This window comes from Haemaphysalis longicornis, unplaced genomic scaffold (assembly GCF_048455015.1).
Source record: "Haemaphysalis longicornis isolate Haplotype H1 unplaced genomic scaffold, Haemaphysalis longicornis Haplotype H1 scaffold_12, whole genome shotgun sequence".
NCBI lineage: Eukaryota > Metazoa > Arthropoda > Arachnida > Ixodida > Ixodidae > Haemaphysalis > Haemaphysalis longicornis.
The window spans coordinates 89,347,731-89,366,863 of NW_027526225.1; the positions used below are offsets into that span (position 1 = coordinate 89,347,731).

At 49.6% G+C, this 19,133-nt stretch overlaps 1 protein-coding gene across 2 annotated transcripts in view; it reads right to left on the minus strand.

Annotated features, from left to right (window-relative positions):
* Positions 1-19,133, minus strand: part of Lk6 (MAPK interacting serine/threonine Lk6 kinase) — a 100,936-nt gene that overhangs the window by 57,558 nt on the left and 24,245 nt on the right. For both annotated transcript variants that reach the window (XM_077693713.1, XM_077693712.1), the window contains exon 2: positions 13,946-14,129. In XM_077693713.1, coding sequence (XP_077549839.1) covers positions 13,946-14,129 — 184 coding nt within the window. The remainder of the gene's footprint in view (positions 1-13,945; positions 14,130-19,133) is intronic.

Below are 19,133 nucleotides of genomic sequence, written 5' to 3' on the forward strand. Positions count from 1 at the left end.
CACCGAAAACCAATTACTCGCGTACACGCCGTTTTTGTTTTCGTTCTGTTCGCGCGACGAGAAAAAGATTGTTCCTCCGTCGCGTCAGCGACACTCGTTATGTAAAGCCCCTGTTAACAAGAGACAGGATGCGGCACTGCCGGCAAGATGGCGCAGTTGATGAAGCAATTCGGTACCGCTCGAGAATTGTTGCTAGGCGAGTTGAGCACGTGGCGACGTGGTTTCAGCGCTGGAAATTACGACGAACGCGTGAAAGAAGACAGGACAAGCGCTCTTTCAGGTGTTCGTCTATTTTGGCGCAGAAACCACGTTGTCGGTATACTGCTGGTCACAACGCGTCGTAGATTCAATTCTGGCCAACAACGACAGAAGAAATAAGGGCAGATGTGATGCATTCTTGGTACTGTTAATGGCATCTCTGTTATGTTTATATGGAGTGCCAAAGGCTTAACGCGGAAACCTGCATGAGAAAATGTTATAACCAAAGGCACTGGGTCTTCATTTTTTTCACACAAGATCGTCTATTTCGTCCCTACAAGTGTCTTTCCAGCAATGCGTTTGTGTATTGAAGTGAAGCAGAATTCGGAGGGGCTCAGTGTTATGCGATTTTCACGCAATAAATGCAGTTTTATGGAAGTATTTATTAGTATTTAACCACTACATCCTCCATAGTCAGATTGCTAGTGCGGAGCCTGAAAGATGCCTTTCCAGCAATGCACTTCTGTACCACGGTGAAGGCCGCCTTTAAGAGACTCGATATACAAGAGAGCGGTTTTTATCCGACAATTCTCACTTAAAAGTACATGCAATTTTTTTTTTTGTTTCTGCCCGACGACGCGGATTAGGCGTTGCTAATGAAGTGTTACCTTGTGGCACGTACTCAGGCGCTAGCCGGCGTTTGCCACATGCAAATTAGATTCACGCATAAAAGGTCCTTCAGCTCGGCCTACCCGGAGCGGTGGGGATAAGATCAACCACCCACTAAACAAGACACGCAAGAAGCAGCCAACCAAAGAATAGCGTGCGGATTACGCGTCCAAGCATTGCGACCACACAGCCCTCGGTTTCGTCTTGAGACGGCCGACTAATAAAAAAAACCTTTTAGTGATATGATATCGGTGAAAAAGATAAATCAGGCGACTAACCATTTCCGCTCGCAAGAGCACTGTAAAACCAAACCAACTCTGCAGAGATCAGCGACAGTGCAGAGGAGGATGAGGAGGAAATAACCTTTATTAAGTCATTAACAGATGACCTTAGCTTGTGCGTGAGATGCCCTCAGTGCAGATCTCATGTCGACTTTGCTCTGCTTCGGGCCCGTTGCACCAGAAATGGCCACTCCCGATAAATGACGCAGAAAAAAAAAGAAGGTGGCAGTTTCCGGACACATCGACTGCCGCGCCAAATGTAGCTTTACATCTGCCAGGTGCACATGTGCCATGCAGCGTATACATTTGGCAGTGCAGTTTATTACCCAGCGGACGCCGCCGCCGCCCAGTCTCAGCGCAGACCTCTCCAATCTACCAACAGATCGCAATAGTTATCACGGCATCCGGTTCACTTGGCAGCGCGGTGTCGGTCCACATCCCCGCATTCTCGAAACTTTCATCCCCCCTCCGCTGTCGTCAGAAACGCAGCGCGCATTTGGCAGTGCGGTTTATTATCCAGCGGACGCCGCCTCCCAGTCTCAACGCAGATCTCTCCAATCAACCAAGAGATCGCAATAGTTACCACAACGGCGGCCACAGCGGCGGCATCCGGCCGGTTCACTTGGCAGCGCGGTGTCAGTCCACATCACCGCATTCTCGAAATCTCCATCCACCTTCCGCCGACAAAAATCAATTCCTCGGCACACTGAGAACGCGCGGCTCTGCGAGTTTGGCCTTGCCTGGAAAACTCGTCCGCCCAGCTCTGAGAAGGTCGCAGCTCGACAGGGAGCCAAGTTTCTCTGGAGACCAGATGTCTAACGGGACGTCCACAGCGAGGCCTCACGCCCGGAACAACGCCGCCGCCTCACGGGCGCCTCCGTTCAAAAGGCACGCCCAAGATTACACCCAAACGTGAGCTTTATGTGTGCCTTTAAATCGAAATGAAGAAGTGGAGTTTGGCTGGACACGTAGAGCGGAGAACAGGCAATCCGTGGATCCCCAAGGTAACGGCGTCGCTACCGAGAGACAGGACAAGTAGAGGAAGAGATGAGGGGACTCGGAGGCAAAGAATGGATTCGGAAAACGCAGGATGGGAGCATTTGGAAGCCAATGAGGGAGGCATTCAGATGGGCGGCTGCCGATGACGTGTACCTTTTCCTTGCCGATCGAGCTTTTCTTTCTATTGCGTACTACTGAAGCACATAGGCAACCCAGGTTGATTGAATAAGTATTTATTGAACGAACACGAGGGCAGATGGTGTGGGCTCCTCTAGGGCGTGTAAAACGGCCATAGTCCTGGTGGCCTAGACTTATACCGGCCGTGCTCGCACGGTCACCACGACGGACAAGATGATCAGAGATGGTCACAGAGGCCTTCCACTGCTCGAAGAAATTGGAGGCAACGGTGAGGGTCTGTTGACACTCTCCACCATAGGGTACGAGGTGTTGGGTTGTTGACATGAGGGGGTAGGGGCAGGAGTAGGGCTTGTTCAAAATGTTAACAACCCTTCAGAGAAGTCAGGCTTCTTGAACGTGCACGGCCACTCGATGTCATCAAGCGGCCGTGCTTGAACGATCTAAATGAGCGGTGCTGCCTAGACGTTTAACGCCTTCACAAATTACGCAGACGCTTCATTGCACAACCCCTGTAAACGTTTCTACCCTTAACGTCCGTTGCGCGTAAAGGTCCCAGCAGACATGACGAGACAACGGAAGTGGAAACATGCGCAAGTCCGACCTCGGAGGCACGGAGCCTCTTTCCTTGGTCTTTGCTTTAGCCTTCACGAGAAGTCTAAACCCACTCTCTCTTATTATCGTCTGATCGCTTTGAACAAGTTCACTTGAATGCAAAATTTGACAACGCGTGGGTTCGAGTTAGTTGGTCCTCCATAGCACCTGCCCCTGTCCTTCACGCCTACACCTGAAATTTGTGCTCTTACAAGTGTCACTTCATCTCATTTTTTTATTTGGCTTTATTCAACAAACCCCCACGCGACCGGGGCCACTCAAATATTCTCGGCTTCGTATAACACAAAAGGCAGACAAACAGGAGAGAGACGAACGAACACAAGCGCTATTTCTCCTCTTCGTCTGCCTTCACCGTTATGCGAATCCACGGATCACCAGCGCCAGCTAGACCATGCAATCCCTCTCTGCTAGCCACCTAAATATGTTCATGAAAAGATGTTAGTGGGAGTGAAGATGTTTTAGGCGAAGAACAGTTTCTCTGATGCCGTTTCCCTTATGAAACGATTTGCCTTCAACGCGACGACCTAACAAAAAAAATAAAAATCCCGGGCCATCTCCACTAACGTGAAACCTGGTGAGGGGCGAAGCATGCAGTGTATAACTGTATTCTTGGCGCCTTGGCGTTTTTGCGAACGGAGATGCAACCGTTGGAGGGTACAGGCATACAGCTTTGCTGTAGAAGTCTTGTCTTTGAAGCACGAACATCTCTAGCACGAGGCGTAAACGTCCCGGTGTTTTTTCAGCACGCGTTACGAAGCACTCCAGCGCGTGGCGTAAATGAGTGGCCCGGTGTTTTAGTACCGTGACTACATGAAACGAATGACGAATACGACGACAACGACAGGAGACGCCAACAGCCCCAGCCCCTAAGGAGCTTCGCCACTAAAACGTCCGCAACAACCTACGACCCGGTCGACCAGTAAGTGTCACAAGCGCCCGCAAGCTCAATTACATCGCACCCAAGACCACACTCACAAAAGCGAAGAGGCCGCTATAGGAAATTATACATGGCGGAAACTTGGCACGTCTTCCGGCATTCCCGCCGAGTGGGACGTCAGGCGCCATTCCGAACGGTCTCCGTTGTCTCCTCCTCCAGAGTTACCGCAGCGCACGGGGGCGTTGTGTTGCCTTCGGTCGCTTCCCAAAGCCTTGGCGCCTCGACGGGGCAACGTTCCCGCACGTAGCGCGTGCCAGCGAGGCAGGCCGCGAGAGGGCGGATGACCTCGCTGCCCCGAGGCCGTGTATTTAAAACAGATGGCGGAGCGGCGGCTGGCTGGCTTTTGCCGCGGCCGCCCCTGCCAGCAGCAGCGGCACGCTGAAAGGCCCCTTGCTTTCGCACCTGCTGCAAACTCCCTTCCGCTTCTTTCTATCAGTCGCCGCCCATTTTTTAAAAAATTGAAGTGTCTCTGTCACCGGTGCCACTGAACAGACACGGGCCTGGGGCGTCGCCACAGTGGGTCGGCGGCCGTACCGCCGTCTTCCGAGTACGCTAAGAACGAGTGTCCCTAAATAAGCTACGCTTAAGTATAGTGCCTAGAGTATATTCTAGGCACTCTAGCTTAAGAGCACCGCCACTTCGTGCACCCAGAAACGTCTGGGGGCCATTTTGTGTCTGGCTTACAGTGTTGCCATCTCTCCCAACAACACCGCCCCCGGTTGTGACAGGCAGAGTGCGACCGGCCGCTTTAGCGTCCGCGCAACACACAGACAGACAGACAGACAGACAGACAGACAGACAGACAGACAGACACAGAGAGAGAGAGAGAGAGAGAGAGAGAGAGAGAGAGAGAGAGAGAGAGAGAGAGAGAGAGAGAGAGAGAGAGAGAGAGAGAGAGAGAGAGAGAGAGAGAGAGAGAGGCGCTCAGAAACAAAATGGCTGCGCCAATATGTAAACAAATATCACCTGGTGCCGAACGACCAATGAAAATCCCGGCGGCACCTAACAATGAGAGAAAAGAGTGCCGATACTACAAAAGCATTTATTTAGTGACGATACTAAGAACGAGCAGTGACGACGACGGACGCATAAGCTGATGAAACGATCGAAAGACCTGGGAAAAAGTTGCTGGCAAACCTCGACATTTCTCTGGGCAACACGGCTACGCACCGCTGAAAGTTTGGTGCATGAATTCAGCGCATGCAGAGAGGTTTACACTGGCGTGACGTACAGGAGTGGTATACCAGAAGACCAGGATGCAACCAACAAAGGAAAGTAGACGCTGCATACGTGGCAACATTTTCGAGGATCAAGACATGATGTGGAAAAGGCGATGAATTGTGGAACTTTGTGCCATGGGCTCTTGTGTACCAGTGGAGTTCCTAGCAGCACTGTGCCGAGTAAACAGCGAGGCTGACGAACATTTGGGGCGAAATTTCGCCCGGGTTTCGAAGCATATATATCGTCGGGAGAAACCAGCGCAACAGGAAGGGGCCCGAAAGCTTCAAGATGGGGGCAGGAGTACTACCGTCTCGGCGGGGCGGAATTGAAATGAGAGGCACACTGCGAGAGATGCAGGAAGAAGGGCGACAGCCTCCGGCGTCCTTCAACGCCGCCACGCCGCCAAGAACGCACTCATTGCCGCCCGGCGACGGACGTTGCAAAAAACCCATTTGGCGTCCGCAGCACCCCCCCTGTCGCCTCCTCGCAAAGCGGGCTGGGGCGATGCGCTATTTTGGGGGTCCATGTCACCCGTGCCTGCGCAATGCCGCCGCGTGGCCTCGCAATCGGTACAGGCCTACGAGCATACCGCCAGCGAGGCAGGACTGCTGGCAGCGCGGGTGCGAGCCAACCCGGGGTAAATGGGAGGAGGGTCGCGGTTGGTGCCCGGGGTCCTCACCTTCGGGTCGGCTGGCAGCGGTACTTCCAGCTTTGCCGCCGAATCCGACCTAGAACGCAGGGGTTCCTCGACCTGGGCTCATCACGTTGACCCTGCAGGCTTCCGACGACGACGCGGTGATACGTCTTCCACCAGGAAACGGGACAAAACGGTTCCGGAGAACATGGCCCCAGAGAAAATGGTCCCGGAAAATCTAGACGTGGAATACGTGGTTCCGGAATAATTACTGCTCTTCAATCTATGGAACCTTCGACAGAACCGGTTATTCGAACGGGACCCTTGCACCTGACGTCGGCTTTGCGACCAATTTTTCGGGGACCATTTTTTCCAGGATCAAAATTTTCCAGGATTTTTTTCCAGGAGAAGCGCCAGTGGGAGGAGCAATCGCGCGCTTGCTGAGCCGGTGGCGCCCTCTCTTGCGTTGAACAAGATTTAAGCCATTAAACAAGAGACAGACTAGCCGTAAGTTGTGTTCGCGTCACACGCCGCAGTATGCTACGAATTATGCTTTACAGGAGAAAGCCCGGCGTTTGAAACCACCATCGAGACGGAATTTATCAAATTTCTGTTATTAATGCAATTAAATCCTGATTATTCCTGTATTTTAAATTAGTTTAAATCATGTTATTTCATTTTGAACTTTTGAACCAGTTTTATACATTATAAACTTGTTTTTTTTTACCATCGTTTGATAACTTGATTTACCGTAATGACACAGACGAGAATAGACGCCGACAGCCCGAGCCCCTAAGGTGCTTCGCCCCTAAAATACAAACAATACGTGACCTTAAAATTGCTGTGCTCGCACTGCCGAAGAACTAGTTCTCGAAGATGAATTGGAACGGGTCACAAAGCAGGCTCTAAAGCACGGCCACCGTCAAAAAGGGGAGACGGGGGCCGTTGGCAGAGCCCCAAAGCAAACTCGACGTGACATGGTTCGCATCTCTCCCTCTCCCGGTGCAACAACAGATTCGCTCGACAATAAAATAGCGGTGCAAGTTTATTCGCAATTGTGTGTTTTTTTTTTTTGCTATTTCTTGCATTTCTGGGCGTTCATTTCCGCAGCTGTCACTAGCAGTGACCGTCTTCATCAGCTGAACTCAAAATGTAACGTTTTGTCTTTTTGCCCGACAAAGAAACGCAGAAAAAAAAGTAGAGAAAAAAATCTCGAGTTTTGTTGGCGGGAATGGATCCAACAACATCCCCATGTCCCCTTGTGGTGATCTACCAATTGAGCTACCACGGCCGCCGAATCCCCCTCGACGTTTTGTCCCGCTTCATATAAATTTATATATTGTGTATGTATGTGTGCTCTGGCGGAACGAGTCTGGATGTTTCGTTTTTTTTTTTTTTTTGATGAGGTCGAACATTTATGATCACTGATAACGGCTCTTTTTTTGTTAGCCTTTTTTTTTGTTCCTTTGTCGTGCCTCTTATTGGAGCGGGCCGCGCTTGCCAAATGCTCGGTTGGTATTCTGCCAGCTTCATTGTACGCGCTGACTTGCATAACGCGGCGGAACCGTACATCGGACACAAGTCAGAGATAAGAAAACGCCTATTCACGACAACAATTCGACAGCCGTGAGGAATTCGAGGCGAGAGTCACGGACGGGAGAGAGTAAATGCCACAACGCTTAGATAAGGGAGCCCCGGTCGAGGAGTTAACGAGGAGCGGGTGTTGAGAGTGTTTGCATCTATTCAGGGGCTTCTGTTCCTCAACAGATCCTGCCGCCGTCGGCACGCTTACATGCAAACACGAACTGCACAAGCCGCGGCGTATCGACACGTGACGCACCCAAACTTCAAGTGCTTGCTTGCCGATGCCTGAACTTTCTCGACTCCGCGCGTTGGTGAATACGCTCAAGGTCTTCGTCACCAACGTCACCATTGGTAGTGACACACAGAAGCTATACTTCCCTTCTAATTAAAAAAAGCATTGCCAAAAGGACATCGCGGAACACGGGGTAAAGATTTTTTTCTTTCCTTATGAACACCACTATACACGCACCTACGTCTGCAGAACACGTCTAGTGCGCCAGGGAAAACCCTCAACTACTTGCGAAAACCAGACTTCGACGTCAAAACAGGTCTCTACAAAGTAGTATGACCGCGGTTCGACACCCTTCCCTAAGTGGCCGCCACGAGAGCGTCATTTGTCGCTTCCGGATGACAACTACTCATCTAGCCTTTGCCAACTCTACCGTGCACAAGTGAACTCTCTGTACACAAATTTTTATGGAACCATGCTCCCCTACCCCCGCTCCCAGTTCTCACAGCAAGGCATTTGGCCTCCTACCTATAGAATAAAATCATGCACTCCAGTTTCACTCGTGGCCTTAGTTGACCATCAACGTTTCTTTCTCTCTTTCGAGACATTACCAACAGAAACTGAAGTTCGCATTCGTTCCGCGCGGTGCCGCATAATCGCTACGCGTTAGGCATAATCACCATCGCACCGAACAACCACCGCATCGAAGCAACACAGACAAAAGAAAACGAAGCGTTCCCCGTGCATTACGCTTCCCAGACAGTGCATGACCAACTAGGCCGACTATCGGGACTTCTAGCGCAGCAACAAGGACACGTGTGCGCCAACCAGTACTTGACAAGGCTTTTGTTTTGTGACACAAGAACATAACAAAGAACCGCATAGAGGTCGACGGGGGAAGAGGAGGAGGGCTGTGCAGGCGGGGGAAACAACCGTAGGGCTACAGCAGACGCCATTGTACGACGGAGCGGCGCAAAAGTGAATTACGGGTTTCCCCCTCCTCCCCCACCACCCCCCTCTCCAACCTCCCAGTCGGCCGTCAGCCGGTCAAAGACCCCTCGTCGACGCGTCGTGAGCTCGAGGACGATTCTTTTGCAACGGCCCCCCCGACGGCGACGGTAGAAAAGCAAATGGACGTAAAACTACGGCTAAATGTAAGGAGAGTGGGCGGCGAAATAAAGGGAGAAATAAAAGCGCTAAGCGATCGTCGTCGTAGACAGTGGGCCAGTTCGCGCGGCTGCTCGTGCTTTCCGAGCGGCGGAGAGAAAGCGACGTACGCGGTTACGCAATAGAAGCCGCGGTAACCCAGAGAGAGGGGAAGGGGAGAGAGGCACACGGCATGCACGAAACGGAGAGGAAACCGAAATGCGTATACATAAACGAAAAAAAAAAAAAGACAACGCAGGATACACGGCCCTCTCGACTGCACCCAGCAAAGGCGGATGCGAGAAATATAATTTAGAGGGGAACAAACAAAAAGAAGGACGACGAGGGGCCAGACAGACGGCGAACAGCCTACAAATAATAATGATAAAAAGAAATGTGTGTCGCGGCAGGTTTTGCTTGCGTTGTGCTGGCTCGATCTAACCTCTGGGCCCTGACGGGCTCCCCAGCACTACACCGGAAAAAAAAAAAAAAAAGCCGGGGGCGCGGAAGAGGGAAGGAGGGGCCTTTAAACGTACCGCAACGGTCTGACGGCCGCGAATAAAAACGCGCCGCTCCCGGCAGGACCCCAAGCATGACCTGCAGTTGAAGGGGATTTGAAGAATAAAGGCGAAAAAGGAAAACCGGCGCAGCCGTTCGTACTTGCTCTTGGTTCTTTTTTCCTCCTCAAAGAGCGAGTTCCATACTGGCTAGACACGCGACATTTGTCTTTATTGGTTCCCCGAGGGCTTGGTGTTTACGAAAATACTGTCGTTCTATATCGCAGTAAGAATGCCTCCCGGAAGCTTTAGCAACAAACGGATGAAAATAACAAACGCGACCGAAGAAAAATTCAAATTCCACGCACGAAATTCCACGCACTTCTCTGCACAAAAATTCAATTTTGGGGGGTTTTGCGCGTTAAACCCGCACCTGGGCTATGGGGCACGCCGTAGAGGAGGGCTCCGGATTAATTTCGACCACCCGAGGAATCTTTAACGTGGTACGAGCTTTCCATAGACGAGTTTTTGTTCTTAGTTTTAGAAGAACAGCCGCCGCGGCCAGGATCAAACCCACGCCCTTGGGCTTGCTTCCTCGACTGTAAATTTGTTAAACGCACAGGTGGACCTCGTTTGGAGCAAAGATTACCGCAATGTCTCTTGTCGCTCCCCACACCTTTTTTTTTTTATGCTTCGTTTTCATGCGGAAAGAAAGTTAAATGGACAGGTGGCAAGACAAACGCCTCCGTCGGTGCCAGCGGGCACGGTTTCCTGCGGACGCGGGAAGCCTTTCGGTGTTGCAGCTCTGACTTGACACCTCCGCGGCGCTTCCCCTCTGAATTTAGTCTCAAGGTAACAACAGCTGGAGTGCGGATACTGACGTGGCGAAGACGTGAAGGATAAGCTTCGGGGTCCCTTGGCACATTTCCGTGCCCACCGCGGTCAGAGTCCTTGCGGGAGTCGTTTACATAGCTGAACAATAATTAGTGCAAGAGATTCGAGAAAAACGCGCCCACGCCTATTCTTAGTTCATGTGACTTTCCGGCCTGTCCCGGCTTGTCTTTCGTTTTGCCGACAGCCCAGATTAGACCTTTCGGCAATTTTGGTTTTGGCTTTCCGAGGCAGCAACATCATAATCATCATCATCATCTTCTTCTTCCACGTTCATCCAGCCATTCGTACACTGCGAAGCCGCATAGTCCCTTCTTTGTCTCCGAATTCTTCGCCCATATCCCACAACAGGGCCTCTGAACCTCCTCCTCCTCCTCCTGATAAAGTCATCCATTCCATTTCCATTTCGTCCCTTCATCAATTTGATAGTCTTCCTCTACTTCTAGTCTCGTTTCTCGCCAGCAGCTCGTTAGTACCCTGGTGGTCTAACAGTTGTAGCGGTCGAAAATAAAACCGCACGACTTGTGTAGAGTAAGTAGCGTTCGCATTAAACAGCAACGAACTATCGAAGCACGTGTTGTCAGTCATACCAAGAAGTTTTGATTGATTCACTGCTGGATTGATTCTGGAATGAGGACGTGTCATCTCACCAAAGAACATAACTAGGTTGTACTACTAGTTTGATTCCACCACTCGGTTGATGCCCATTTGGCGCCCTATTTGCTGCAAGACAAAAATAGGCTTAGCAAATGTACTTTATGACGCAGTAAAAAAAAATGTGGTCGGCAAACTCATTTATTGTTACCGGAGTCCTTTTTGATGATGCCATGTGCCATCAGGCCAAGTACGTCCATGCCTTCCGAAATCGAGTAGGTTCTTTAGAAGGGACAAGATTTGGGCGTGTTGCTCTATTGTCACAGAAAACATAGTGCAGTAACAACAGAGGACAAGGCGGGCACAGCACAAGCGCTAAATTTCAACAAACGGCGGTTTTCGTCTTTCGTTTTTAGTTTTGATGTCTTCCTTTCCTTCTCTCCTCTTGCAAGCCAAATGACGGAATGTACTATGCAAGGTAGAACGACCCGTTCTCCCTTTCCAGCGAGTAAAATTTTCCCGCCTTTTCGAAGAAGGTGAGTGGGACCAACTCACGTTTGCCAGGATTTTGGCGAGGAATGGTAGGCAGAGGACCAACAACAAATGGACCAACAACAAAAAACAACAACAAACAGAGGAACAACAACAACATGGTTTAAAACTGAAGTTAAAGGCGACGAAAGTAATTGAAGGAAGAGAGAGCACAAATCAGAATTGTTTTTAGTCGTTTTATTTCACACAAACTCGCACCTTCGGTTGCAACCCTGTAAAATGTAAGGAAATTTTCGTATTGGATGACCAAGGCACAGCCAAACTGTGGCAGTTCACTACTATACTCTCATCATCAGCCATTGGATTCTCACTACTATAGGCGAAGACATTTTCGAATTTATTTCTGTAGGCGGCAGCGAAACCCATTTTTTGTCCTTAAAACTATTTAGGCCATCCCTCATAACCCCAATTATTTGCCTCCCCCTGGAGTCTGTGCCGCCAACGACTGGGGCCCCAGAGCCCTTGCCTTGTGCCGCCGTCTGTTGTGCGTTCTTCGCATCGTATGCCAAGCCCAACTCAAAACTACAATGTCACGCGACATTTCAAGGTAGTGACAAACGCAACACCTCCCGTCTTTTTTTTTTTTTTTTTGTAGGGTGTGGCATGAATGTCGAGTTGTTGAATTATCAAGGCTCTACGTATTAAATATAAGGATTAGATAAAAGTAAAATTTCAATTCCGCTTTACAATTAGAACGTTTCTGTAAGCTCGCACACTGACTTGTGCACATATACTGGAGTTCGTGTGCTTATAGTATTGACATTAGAACTAAAATATTCGTTCTTTTTTGCCACAAGCCGCTAACTCTGCAAGTTATTCTCTTCTGTTGCTATAAAATCAAGGAGGTCTTACACACCGTTCGTAAGGCAACCGATTTGCATGCTTACTTAATATATGGAGGCGTTGTGAATCCGTGGTGCGTGATGAACGCACAAATGTGTGCTACTGCGCACCAGTAACACCGCGTGTGTGAGCAACACCCTAAAATTTCCTTCTTTAGCGCACGACAAAGGGCTGTCTAAGATTTTTGCTTGCATGCTTATTGGACAATAAATAAGTGTGTGCATAAAAGTCACGAAAATGCCAGTGCGCCGGCGACGGTTGATCTGTTTTTCCACTGCGACTCTTAAAGGCTGTTATATGGCAAATAATCTACACAGTGTTGCTCTTCCTCGAACTTCTACATTATACTGTCACGGCGGTGCTGTAATCAATGTGAGATCAAGATTTCTTTTCTCAATGCTTAGCAGGCCACAACAAGGCTTAATTTGAATGTTCAAAAAACAAATCAAGGCCCTTTTCTTGAGAAGCATGGTAAAAATGCGAAGCTCTCTCCCGTGCAACCTGAGTCAAAGTCAAAGTCCGAAATACAAAGTGCTTCGACAAAGCCTCCTTTATAAAGGAGGCTATGGCTTTGACCGTGTATCGGATAGTTCTTGGCTTCGTAACGCGAGGGACACAGGTTCGATTCACACTACATGAAGAGTTTTTTTTCTTTTTCCTTGAGGCACTCGATGTGCCTTTTAGCTCTCCTGCAGTGCGTTTTGGGCGCAATGATTTGCATTTTGGACTTTGAAGACATTGGCTTTCGTTCCAGCCATCTTTCACTTCTTCACCCCCCAGAAAGTTGGCTTTCCTGCAGTGCAGTTTGGTGTGGACGGTCGCCATCGGTGAGGCGAAGAAAGCTTCGCCTTAAAAGGAGTGTAAATAATCAGTCTTTCGAGGGCGCAAACGATGATGAAGAACTGTTTATTGACAGGAAGAAACACTGGCTCAGTTCAACGAAAGCACGTAACGGAGGGGAAGTTCTCTCCGGCGGATTCAATAAGCGCCCAGAATGCATTTTTTTTTTACAAGTCGAACGTCACAAGCACTTTAATATATCCGGCTTTACGTTCAAACACCGACACGCACCGACATAAAATGAAACGTGCGGTGATAAACACCAGCTCAGAGAAATACAGCCTCCCAAATTAGCTGCCGGCGGATCGCTAAACACTGCAGATCTTTGCTTACAGACGATTACTCCCCGGGGAAAAAAAAGAAAAGAAAACGTTACCTGAGGTGTACGATTTATCAAACCCAATGAACCTCACAACACCTCTTGTTCGCACTTGGAAGCTGGTAATAAAAACTGTTCACAGCCGAGACAGTCTTCGTCGGGAGGCCTAACGGTCAGACAAAGAAAGCTGCTCTCTTTTACGCCGGGCCGAGTAGCCTGCTGAACGAAACGCACAGTACGGACCGGACTAAAGCCGTGAGAGCCGTACACAGCTGGTCAGCGGCGCACCTCTCGTTACCACCGGCAAGTAATGCAGCCAGCGCAGAGCGTAACGATCGTCTTTGTTGCTATGAGCCCCACCTCCCCGGCGGCCAGACGGGACGCCACTCCCCTCTCCACCAAACCAAAACAAACCCCGGCGCGCTCCAGCCGCTCACTACGCCGGCTTCCGCCGCGATTCTCGCACGTTTTCCTACGTTGCACGACACAACAACGGACGTTGCGGAGATATTCAGGCCCTGCTCGAATAGCTTTGCGAAAGGCCAACACCGGCTGCTGGAAAAAAAACGGGCCGCCATACGAAAAAAAAAAAAAAGACACGCACGTACGCAGCAGCGTCGGCCACCCGCACCAAAACCAATCGATGTACTACGTCGTCGTCGGCGCGCGTGGCCCAATTTCGTGGCAGGTGTTGCGGGCGTCCATCAACCCCTGCCCCCGCGACGCGCGATAGCCTGGCCAGAGAGAAAGCTCCGGCTTACCGATTGCCAGGAAGTCCGAGCACGGCGTCCCGACTGGCGTGTCCTGCGGCGTGTCAAGCAGCAGCACGTCGTCGGTCGGCCCAGCGTCGCTGTTGGCGCTGCGGTGTCGGCCCCCGGCGGCCCGACCGTCCACGGCGCTGTCGCTGGAGGCGTCGACGGCCATGGCACACTCGAGGAAGACCCCCTGTTTCATGGTGCGGCAACGGCAGCGGCGTCACCGAGGCGCGCAGCGAGCGGAGAGCTAATCGGCGGCGGCGGCGACTGCGACTCGGCTTGGCGATGCTAAGCCTAACCGCGGAGGCTGCTACCTCGTTGCAGTAAAACCCGAATTGAGACGTTTCGCTCATCAAAGTAAACAAGACCCTCCCTTCCCGAGCCAGATTCGGAGGCCAATAAGAATTTCGGTGGGGGCAAAGGACAGAAAAAAACCAAGAAGGCAGCTTGTAAACCAAGCCCTCCTGGGCCGAAAGATAGGCCCGGCGAGCACAGCCAGAAGCTGTAGCCCCAAAAAACGCAACCCCTCGGAACCTTACACCCCTTACATTGGCAACGCAGTCTGCGAGCGCCGGGGAGCCCGCTTATATACCCAAATGGCCGGCCAATCGCGGCGGGCCGCCGCGTCACGTGACAACGCCGGTAGCACAATACGCGAGTGCTCCCGTTATCCGAAGTCGCCCGCCCGCTTACTACGACGCGGCTGCCTTTATGCGCGCCCGGCGAGCGCGTTCTGCTATTCTTCGGGACTCACCCTACAAAAGCACGCCGGTACGTCTGCTCTTTCACGGACCGCGGTCTGCAAAGCCACATAAAAGGGCCGCCGGGAAATTAGACAATAGTGCTCACCAAACGAGATTAGGCAGGCATACGTGAGTTAGCTCGCCTTTACTACGCATGTTTGTATACTTTTTCTGCTGGCGCGTTCTTCGCTTTCAGGAGGCAATCCGGCTATCTAGGGGCCGCAGAGAACGCGGTACAGAACACAAGCGTGGGTAACGGTTAAGCGCGTCAAAACAATAACTACGGGAAAATAAACACGTAAAAACGGAGACAAAAATGTCGCTCGCGCGAGTGTGATGGCGAGAACGTTCCACTCGAATTCCCAACTGATGTACTGAGCACAGGAGAGATTAAACTAACTAAAGAGAACCCCTCTTTAGTGTGACGCAGACACAAATTTTAAAGTGGCAGTTTTAAGCGCTGGGCTGGGCAGGGCTACGAACTAGATTTGGATTGCGCGGTCCTCGGGATGACTGCACAAGCATCATGGGCATCACCGCCAGCAAAAATGATTACAAAATGTTGACAACCAAGCTACAAATAGCTTGAAGACAATTACAACTTTTTAAACGAACAGGAACGCCGGTAACTTGCGAAACGGGTAACGAAATAAACAACAGACATCTTCTGCATTAAATTATGATAACGTTCGCCAAAGGGCAGAAAAAAAGTATTCCCCATTGCACATTTTTTATTTGAATAATAAAAATACCTGTCCCCGTGAAAGTAATGACTAATTGATACATTCATACTTACTAGATTAATGCTAAGTTAATAATGATAAAGTAATACTGAAGTAAGCACGAACGAAGTTTTAGCCTTCACGTGCACCTATACTGGATTTATAATTCAGTCCTCTAACATTTTTGCACAGTAATCCCTAATTTTTAAGGATGGATAGGCTAATTGATTGTGCTGGGGCGGTATTCTCGTGTTTGTCCGTTTTGAAAACGTCCGTTTTGCGTCCGTTTTATTGTGACGTGCTTACAGTTGTAGGCGAGCTTTGGGTTGAATTTTGCGAAACTGTTCTTGCAAACACATTTTAAACGACTAAACCTATTTTAAACTATCCATTATGCGTTTATTGTTCCAGCCAGCGACCCAACAACAAGGCGACGAAAAATCGTCTGCTCCAAATCGTCTGCTCGGAGAAGCCGCGGCTCACAGCTCCGCCGTGCTCGCACGGAGTCACATCCGGGTGTTCGCTTTTAGCCAGTCGGGGCTTGCTCAAAACTGACACTATTGAAACGGACACAAAACGGACAAAAACACGAGAATACCACCCCTGGTTAAATTTGTGAGCGGCGCTAGCTCAATAAGTGGCACAAATAAATGCGTCAACATTAGTTGTATGCGGTGTGTTTTGGTAAAATGTGACGACATATAATAGTGGTGCATAATAGAACCGATTACTAAGATAAAAATTATTATCAGCTGTCAGTGAGCGACAATAAGTACTCAATCGGAATGCTTTGTGGAGTGCTTTTCGGCTAGGCAAAAAGGGCGATGTACTCGAGTTCACAGCAAGAGCCGTCAACACAGCCCAACCGTGTTAAAAATGAATATGGATTGATCCAGATGTGCTAAAGGCAGTGGAATGTTCTGTGCACAAAGTTCAGCGAAATGCCGCTGCCTTTGTGTCAAGATGTGGGGCTGGTTAGTTGGCTGGTTGGTTGACGAAGAGACATCCTCCACATCTTGTGAAAGTTAAAAGTTATGGTGTTTACAAGACTGCGCTCCGTGAAAGTGGCCTATGGCCTATTTTCAATCGGTGAAGTGTAACGCCGATAGACCTGTATTTTTTTCTGTTGTGTACCTAAAATTAGCTTAAATGGGCCATGAATTTGAGAGAACTGGGCTTGAGTACCTCACTCAGCTTCATCCACAAAAGAAGTTTGTTAATAAAAACAAACAAACAGAAAGAAACAAACAAAAGAAGCCTTGACAAATTTTCAAATTTCGCGCTACTGTGACGACGTGTTATGGGCAGGAGTGACGAACTATGGGCCGGAACTAAAAACAATTCTCAGTGTGTTAACAGCACGTTAACATTCACATATAATGAGATCAAACGGAATTAGCGGCCACACTACAATCGTCCAGTCACGTGTCTTGCGATGTCTTATGTCGGCGGCCCTCAATCCCACAAACAAGATTCTGTGACGTCACAGAAAAGTTGCCGAAAAATGGCTAGGTGGTCGCCAAAACAGCCTTTCTAATCAACCAAACTCGTACTTTGTCTTCATGAAAGCCTTTCATAAAACGAAGTTTTCTTTGTGTTTGCACGTTCGATTCCTATTACTAGAAGAAAATGCGTCGACGCACTCCGTACAGACGATCAATCAGCGATGCTGTACGTACGCCCGGCGCTTATCGGTGTGTTACTCCTTAAATGGTTCATTAAAGTCTTTTTTCATTATACGTTCCGTTGTTGCGGTATTTCGTTTTGTTCCCGTTGCTCTGATCGTGAGCTGCCTGCTCCTCGGAAGTAGTATACGAACGACGCGTGGCCTTGCCATGTCAAAGTAACGTGCGGCCGGCGTTCGCCATTGCCACGTTGGCGTAGCACCTCCCGCACCAACCCGTCCCTGTCTGTCGTTATCGCTATTCGCCCCGAGCGCGAACACAGTCGGCGCCTGGCGGCGGCGGGACGAACCGCTCCTAGTGTGGATGGCGCTCTCGCGTCGTCTGCTTTTTCACGTTGCGAGCGGCGCAAGACGCGTGCTGCACACGACAAAACAACCAATATGTGTGCTCGTTTGGCAGTAAGCAATGACATAGTTACCTTTGCTTGCGTATTTCCTCTAGAAACGCAATAATCAGCGGCCGTTGCGGGTTAATGCGCTGGTTTAATTCCACGAAACATCTTCGCCGTGGTCACCGCTTGAGTGTGAAACGTTATAAACATTGCTTCCACACATTGCACTTTTCTTATTGTTGAGTGCAGTCGTCTGCCGTTTCGGGAACGTCGAAGGGTGCTGTCCTTATAGAAAGAAGAAACAAACAAAAACATTTACACTGCACACGACCCGTGCGTATCGCCCATACATTACCGGACACGTATTTTACACCCGCAAGCGCCTGTGTGATCGTGTCCTTCCCGTACCTTTTCTAAAATAAATACCATTTTTGGACAGTCGTTGTTTATACTAAGGAAGAGGAATAAACATTTATTCCACTGTATCGAGTTGCTAATTTTACGTATTATTTAAAATACGTTTCTATAGATGTGCAAGAGTATTTAGAGGGGGGGGGGGGGTTTCGGCAAAATTAAGCAGTTGTGAGTTTGCGTCTGTCATGTGGCATTCCGCGTGTCATTTTCATATATATCATTTTCAAATCCTACATGAATCACCTTGTCCAGAAACGTGCCTCATACAGCATAACCAAATTCCTAATATGGTCACGTCTTAAAGGCCAACTGCACTCAAAATTTCGACTTCTTGAAAACCCTATTTCCGTATAGTCTGCTTAAAAAGAAAGCAACATGCAAAATACAACAGCTGAAATACGCACGTGGACGCCGCAAGCGGCCAGCAAAAATCGGCGATTTTGAAACCGAAACCGAGGAGAGCGCGGCCATTGCAGTGACGTTGCAGCCGTCCAGCGAGCGGCCGGACGGTCACCAGTTCGGGAGAATGTCTGCGCGCAAGCTCTACGCGCGCACGGGGCAGCAGAGCTCGACCGGTTCTCCCGCTGCGTGGCTGGCCAGAGGAAAAAGCCACCGTCGGCTGGAACGTCACAGGCGCGTCATGGCTGTTTACGCGATCCGCCGGCAGGTGCAGAGTGGTCTGCGGCGGAGCCTTTTTAAACGCTTCTGACTGATTAACGAGGCGTTTCACGGGGCTACCACTTGTGTCTCGGCTTATTTGGGGGTACTTACTACGCATTAAAAACAAATTTGGCCGAGGTGCAATTTGAGTGCAGTTGGCCTTTAACCTCTTAAGGTGGACCTAAGTTTAAAGAAGGAGGAGAAAACGCGTAATATAATGCACGTTGTTGCCGACATGTGTGAAGGGTGTGTGCCATGACTCGTTGGTTTTTTTTTTTAATTTTTTTCTCACAATGATTGCTGTCAATACAATTTTGAAAAAGACGAGCCACAATTCCTGTACAATCTCGGACAAAAGGGGGTTAATCAGTTTTGAAAATACGTGTTGAAGTACTGCTTTTTCACCGTTACAGAACACGACGCCTAGTGTAGTTTCAATTGTAAGTAATAGTGATAATCATAGTTTGGCTTTTCGCGTTACATGCGTTCTCTTCTCGCTGCTCTTGCAACGTTGGCAGGACCCCCCCACCCCCACTTTTCTCGAAAAAAAAAACGAATTGCACAGAATTTTTATTTTTTAACCAATCCTCAAGAAGTAAATGCCAAGACAAAGGCGATATTCAGTTTACAAAACAAAGT